This window comes from Fringilla coelebs (assembly GCF_963513975.1).
Source record: "Fringilla coelebs genome assembly, chromosome: 6".
NCBI classification, from domain to species: Eukaryota; Metazoa; Chordata; class Aves; order Passeriformes; family Fringillidae; genus Fringilla; species Fringilla coelebs.
Window position 1 is genome coordinate 30241092 of NC_140034.1, and position 7026 is coordinate 30248117.

Genomic DNA, 7026 nt, shown 5'->3' on the forward strand with positions numbered 1-7026 from the left:
CTGTAATCCATTAATTTAATAAATCTATATGTTAGTCAGTTTCTTTTGCTGTCATTTTTCTACAGTTTTAACATTCAGTCTCAGTTAGTACTCAGGGTTAACAGTCCCATGTGTAAAATACCAAAGATCAAGGCTCAGTTTACTGCTGTCACACAGATGTTGCACTGGGCACACAAGCCCAAAATACAGAGTTATGGCAAAAAGCCTGGAAGCACAGCTATGGATAAGACATACTTATAAGTTCTTTATACAGCACTGCATTAATCTAGTCACTTTGTTACTGATTCTTCAGCTGCTTGGTTTAGAGGTAACTTTATACCGTGCTGCATATGCATACTGTCTGTTTAACTCTGATCCCACCATTTAGTTGTTTTGTGCCTCGGTTTTCCCTTTTGAAAGTGAGAGTAGGACTTCCTTATGTTAAATTAGTGTTTCTGAAGTGTGACAGTTGGAAGGAGAAGGGTCATTTATGTATGGAAAGAATATGTACTTTTAATGTAATTATGATATGATACAGGTGTTAAATACACGTATAAGAAATCTGACAGAGGAGTGAGACTTTAGACATTCTGGAATCTTTGAACTACCTATGCTGTGCCATAGTAGGTAAGTTCATGGAAGGAAAAAATGTTAATTATTCATAATGCTTTTCTGTGCCATAAAACTCAATTTATTGAGACTATAATTTGTTCAAGTTGCATGTAGTAGAAAAATATATCAGGAGTAATTAGTAGTATTCAGGATGTGATGAGGTAGATATATCCACAGAGGACAATTGAAAACAGTAGCAGTGTGGTATTGATTGCCTTTCAGAGGAAAAAAAATCTTGTCTCTTTTCTAAATGTTAACAATTCAGAGAGAAAAATTCCCACTTGGGAAGAATGCTTTCCAGGTTGCTTCATTGCCAGGTGTTCAACATTGAGTGGAGCCTTAGATGAATGAAGCTTATGGCAGCTTTTGGAAATGACCGACTCCGGGGAATCTTGGCTTCCTGCTGTGAAAGTTTCCATTTTCAAAGCACATCAGTTTCAGTGGGAATGTTCCACTGGTCCCATATGCTACTTCTGACAGAGAGGGAAGTTTTTAACCTGAATATGAGACAGCTACTGAAGAAGTTCCCTTGCTGCTAACAAAATGAATTTCAATATGTTGCCAATGAACAAGCGGTGTGTTCCCAACTGCTGATGGAATTTACCTCCATCAATTTTTAATGGAAATTTTGCTTTAATTTCCTTTTTTTCCCTGTCACCATTTAGCTCCGCTGCTTTCTCCTGGTAGGACTTTTGGGTTCTGAAGTTGAATCACCCAAATAATATGCTAGTTTGATTTGAAATTCTTGCTATATTTTCCTCCCCTCCCTCATATGCTCTCTCCTTGACCTAGCAGCAGGAAGCCTTTGTCTGAGGTGTTCATCTGGAACAACTTTTCCACACTTGTTTTCATGTTCTGTTAGATTACAGGGCAGCAGGCCTACCTTTGAAGCTCCCTTCTCTTTTGTTTCTTTGCAGTGCACTCCAGTAATTAACTTTGTCCTTCTTTTATTTGTTCCAGTCAATCGCAGTCCACTCTGCTGAGCATCTTCTCCCAGGAGTACCAGGTTAGAAGTTTTCTCCTTTGTGAGGGTTGACAGGTGCCTAATTGAATGATGAATGTCCCTTTATTTCTTTGTAATTGAACTGCCAGCTTTCTGATTGGTTTGGAGGATGTTCCTTTTTCCACATCAAGCACCGCCTGAGTCTCAGTGGATGGCTGCCAAGCCTACCCATCCATCTGTCTAATAACATCTAGCCTTTGCTTATTTGGTGGACCTGTAATAAATTATGCTAAACCATTATTATTCTGACAATAATAATTTCCCTGTGTTGCGTGGTTCCATGTGCTAAATGTTTGCTGACTTGCACTGTCAGTGCTGCTTTCCATTGCTGACAGAGATGATGATAAATGACCATTGCCGGAGTGGCAGAAGGCAAGAGAGGCAGAAAATGGAGTCATTTATCATGAGATGACAGGTGTCAGTCAAGTGGCAAGTCTCTATGGAATTAGTTTTTGTAGTTTTTCAAATAAGTTGTTTTTAAGCAATGTTCTTCCTGGTTAAAAATGCCAATTGAATTGTAAAACTAGAGTGCACCAGACTTAGATGGAATTGAATTGAGGGAAAATTAATACAAAGGTTGAAAGAGAGAACAAGTTTTTCTTTGCCCTCAGCAGCCTTCAGTAAACTTATTTAGATTCAATTATTGTGACCTTACTGGCTTTTACATATGGTACATTGCAGTACAGTCTGAAGACGTTCAATTCAATCGGTAGATTGAATGTCATTTCTGTATGGAATCTAAAAGCATGGTTCACATCTATCAAAGTGTAGCCAAGGATCGCGTGTTTGTGTAGTCATGATTTCTGTGTTTTGATCTATGACACCTTTGTAGAAGTCTGTTTTTTTCATTTTTCCAGAAACAAATCAAAAGAACACATGCCAAGCATCACACTGCTGAAGCTATCGAAACTTACTACCAAAGGTATGACGTCCCCACCCCCATTAAGATTCTCATCATAGCTGCTTTTTTCAGCAGTTGTGACTAAATTAGCTTATGAAGCTAATTTTATATAACAATAAATTAAGAATTTGGGAATACAGAATGGTTCACCTAAAAATGTTTTTCACTGGAAATACAGAATTTTTTCAGGATTTGGTCATTCTGATTTAAAAAGTTTACTTCCCTGGCTCTAAGTCAGGATAAGCAAATTTTTTTTCCAATGTATGTGATGGCATTTATTATGTATTGCCTATAGTTTGTAATTTTTAGCATTTCTTTGTCAAGACTGATTTTGATGACTTCCTTACAGCAAGAGAGCTTGTTCTGTTACAGTTGCTTGTTTAAAACAGCATTTGTGTTACATTACAAAAAGTTACATATTCATGTATTGCCAGTTAAAGCACTAATTTTTAGATCACTCCTGTTTTATCAACAGAAGTGTCAGAAATAGTTTTTAAGGGAGGATGAAAACCTTTATGTCATTTTACAATTGTTTGCATCTTAAGCTAATAAACTGTGCTTGCTACACCTTGTAGTTTTCCTGTTAGCTCCATAGGCTTTACTGAAAATATTCCAGTGACATAATTGGGGCATAGTGATAACAGGTAAAGATATGCAATTAAAATATTACTTTGTAGACTGACATATCTGAAGAGCATGCATGGCAAGTGAATTCATACTTGTGATATATGATATTCATGCTTAATACTAATCTGTATGAATCAAGAAAATAAACAAAGAGCCTTCATTTGTAAAACAATTAAATGTGCTTCTCACATACAGAGTCATGTATTTAAAACTTAACCACAGCCTGATTATATCAGGCACTGGTTGAGACTATCTAGCGTGAAGTGTACTGGTTTGGGTGTTTGTATTGTTTTGTAAAATTTGTACTGGATCACGTCACACTTTTCCTAGGGTTGATTCTTGTTGAGGAAGAACATTGGCTTAAAATTTTGTTGTGCTAATAACACTCATATGCAGTACTACTTTTAATTATTTTTCACTAGCACAGTTTCAGTGAAGTGGCCTGTGGTAATTGTAACTGCTGTAACCCTTTTCTAAGAGTATGTGTAAATCACTAGTTCCAGCCTGAAACTTCAGCCTGAAACATGGGACAAGATTTTGCTTTATGCAAAGCAGCAGTTGTATTGGTGTCAGTAGGGTTGTAGGTATGATTAAGTTTGTCTCACATCAGGTAGGAGGATTTGGTCTCCTGTCTTCTTCTGTAGTCTGAAGTATGATAGCAGTACATAACTAATGCATTATGTATGAAGCTGTGTGGTAGTGGTAGGGAAAATCATTCTTTATGCTGTTTCTGAGTATGTCATTTTGCAAATGTATTAGCATGGCTGAGTAAAATGCACATGTTTTAAAATCAGAGATGTTCTGGTCAATAGCTAAAAAACTCATTTCAGTCCTGTTTTAATAGATTTACTGTGGAGTATGTTTAGGAGGCTACAGAATTCTGTGAAGAACTTGAGATAGAAGCCACTTTGAAATACTTCAGGTGTAAATATGACAAGCATGTCTTCTCCTCTGCTCTGCTGTAGCATCCACTTTACTGCTGTAAACCCTGGACTGGGTGCTACGCTCCTTAGTATTTCTGCCGACGTACAAGCAGATAATTGTGCTGTCATTATTTTCTTAGGTCAGAAGCAGGTTTTGAAGGTAGAGATTTCCAGTGGTCCCTGTTAGGAGCAAGAAATACACGAGTAGTTTCTTCTACTTGGCTGAGACTTATTAGTCTGAAACTTAGGCAAGCACAAAGTACAAGAAGGATCAGCAGGTTTTCAGAACTGTATTGCCATCAGCATGTGAGACCTGTTAGTCTCTAATGGAGTTGCCAGAAACATTAGAAATATGACAGAAATTTACTTCATTCTCACTGTGGCTGTTCGATCATCTAGATGTATGTTTGAGAACTTTAATGTCATGTACATTTTCCTGGTTGTGTTGTTTGTGTATATCTCATTTTCTTCTGTTATAAATTTACAATGTTTAAACATGTTTTGTGGTGTGTTTTTTTATGTGGAACTGAAATAGTTTACAGCAAAAAGCTTTTTTCATTTCCTTAATTCATTAAGCTTCAGAATAACTTGCAAGCAAAAAGCCTTCTATCAAATCTTATGTGAAGGGGTTTTATAAAGGTGTGCCACCCATTCCACAGAAAGGTAAAATGATAAAGAATTTTAATGTCTGTAACTAAGGAGCAGAAGAGTGTCTTCTGATGGATAGATAATGATAGAGCTAGAAAGTCTGTGGCCCTCTAATGATGTCAGTAATGATGTGCTACGCGAATACAGATAGGATAAATGAGCAGGTTCAAATGTTGGTAACTATTGTTCTTTTCCACATGGATGCAAAGCACATAGTGGCTTCCAATATCATGGCTGCTTCCCATCAGCTTCAGAACACAGGTTTCAGGTTTTATCAAAATGTAAATATCAAGCAGTGAGGAAGTGAGGAGAGCAACATTGTGTGAATTGATGGTCAGAAACACCATTCTGTAATACCCTCAACTGGAAACATTATGCCTTTGCCACTGATAGGATAATGACTTTCTATCAACCTTTAAGGAATCCTAAATATTTCTTGTTTTCTATGTAGAAAATTAATTGTTAGATTGATTTCACTAAAGTAAGCCTTCAGTATTTAAAATACTGCCCACTTAATAAAATCTGGAATAAATTTGAGAATTTATGTTTTTGTGTGTACTAGTGAATTGGGTAAGATATAGAGTGCACCTTCGTAGTTGAAGGTCATGTGGAACCAAAAATCTTTACTGTGAATAATAGAAGTTTATTTGTCTGTGATACATCTTTAAGTAGTACAGATATCATTTATTTGTGTGTCATTAAGCCACATTTTTTAAAATTTCTTCATATATTCAGTTTTTTACCAGTGTCTTCATTAAGATGGATATATTTTGCAGATGAATAGAATAGGAGACAACCCTGGAGAGTTAGTGATTGCTTAAAATACTTACTTCTTAACAGATTTCCCATTAAATACTCTATAATGGGGTATTTTCCCCCAAATGAAAAAGATTCACCAGGGATGCTGACATGTATAAACTGGCCTTTTCTTGCCACTGCAAAATTACCTGGCTTTGTCTTGTCTAGGTACCTGAATGGGGTGATGAAAAATGCAGCTGCCCCAGTATTACTGGACCTGGCCAATGAGGTAATCATCTTTCTTTTTTCTTTAATCTTCCAGTGTAAAACCTGAGGGGCATATCTATAGTGACTTTAGTGAGAAATGTAATTAACCTAAAAAAATGGTTTCAAGGCACATTAGACATTTAAAATGGTTCCCCAGTCTGTTAGTACTTAAAATAATTAGACAAAAAGCCACATTTATTAATAAATCAGTTCATGTAATTAGTCTTCTAACTTCAAGGCAAATGTGTAGGATACCCTGAATTTGTATTTTGCTGAAAATTTCTGACAGGCTGCAGGTCTTTATTGCATAAGCTTGCTAAAAATTCTCACATTGATTAAATGGAGTTGTATCAGTTTGATTCCTTGCCTTTAATAACAAAACCCATCTAAGTTACTGCTATTTCTTAGTAATAGGAAGGCTTAAAACAGATAATTTTTCTGACTCCATTTATTTCGGTTCATACGGATTAGAGGATGGCTAATGAAAACTGCTTAAGATAAAGCACTTAAGCAGAATAAATTCTTCAGTGTATGAAAAGTTCTGTACGGATGCCATTAAAGTCTTGACAAATTTATTGATGCTGTTTATTAACTAGAATATGAATTTACCTTGTTATACAAGGTGTTATTTGATTAAAAACTGCTATCTTAGTGCTACATTGAAGAAGAGGTAAAAAGTTTGAACAAGTGGCAAGGAGTTTCCTAGAAAAAAATAAATTGATGAAATATCTGTTTTTTAAACTCTAAAATATTTATTTACTGTAATAGTAACAGTACAATAGCTGATACTCCCTGGAACTGCTTATGCAATCCTCAAAGGAATAGAATGAAATATATGCTGTTTTGTGTTGCATTTTAATAGAAAATGTAAGAGGGAAGTAGAAAATGAGTGTTTGCATTAAAAATGATATGGCACTGTGAACATTAAGTGTAGCAATAGCAGCAAGTTCTACATGTTACATTAGTAAAAAGGAATGGTTTTTCTCTCATGTACATTGCTGCAGCCAGCAAATGAGCGATTACCTATCAATTACTGGAAGGTTTTAATGGTCTGTGAAGTGTCTGTGTAACCTGATAGTACAGTTAGCATAGAATCAAGAATTTATTTCGTATTAGTGGTAATGTGTAGCTTCTTACCATCTCTGGAAAAGACAAATCTTGAAGTACTGAGAATAGAATTTACTTTACATAAATAAGTACAATCTTACTAAGAATTTAGATAAACATCCCAATGGATGATATATTGCACCCATATTATATGGGAACTGTCATAAAAATATTTCAAGCACAGAGTAATATATCTGTTACTGGTTCTTTGTATATTTTTC

General features: G+C 35.6%; 1 protein-coding gene across 4 annotated transcripts in view; it reads left to right on the forward strand.

Annotated features, from left to right (window-relative positions):
- The window catches only part of CDIN1 (CDAN1 interacting nuclease 1), a 124551-nt gene that overhangs the window by 25200 nt on the left and 92325 nt on the right, over positions 1 to 7026 (forward strand). For 3 of the 4 annotated variants that reach the window (XM_084208054.1, XM_084208053.1, XM_084208055.1), the window contains exons 2-4: positions 1552 to 1597; positions 2452 to 2516; positions 5660 to 5720. In XM_084208054.1, coding sequence (XP_084064180.1) covers positions 1552 to 1597; positions 2452 to 2516; positions 5660 to 5720 — 172 coding nt within the window. Of the gene's footprint in view, positions 1 to 573; positions 607 to 1551; positions 1598 to 2451; positions 2517 to 5659; positions 5721 to 7026 lie in introns of those variants that run through there. The other variant, XM_084208056.1, reaches the window with a different exon arrangement.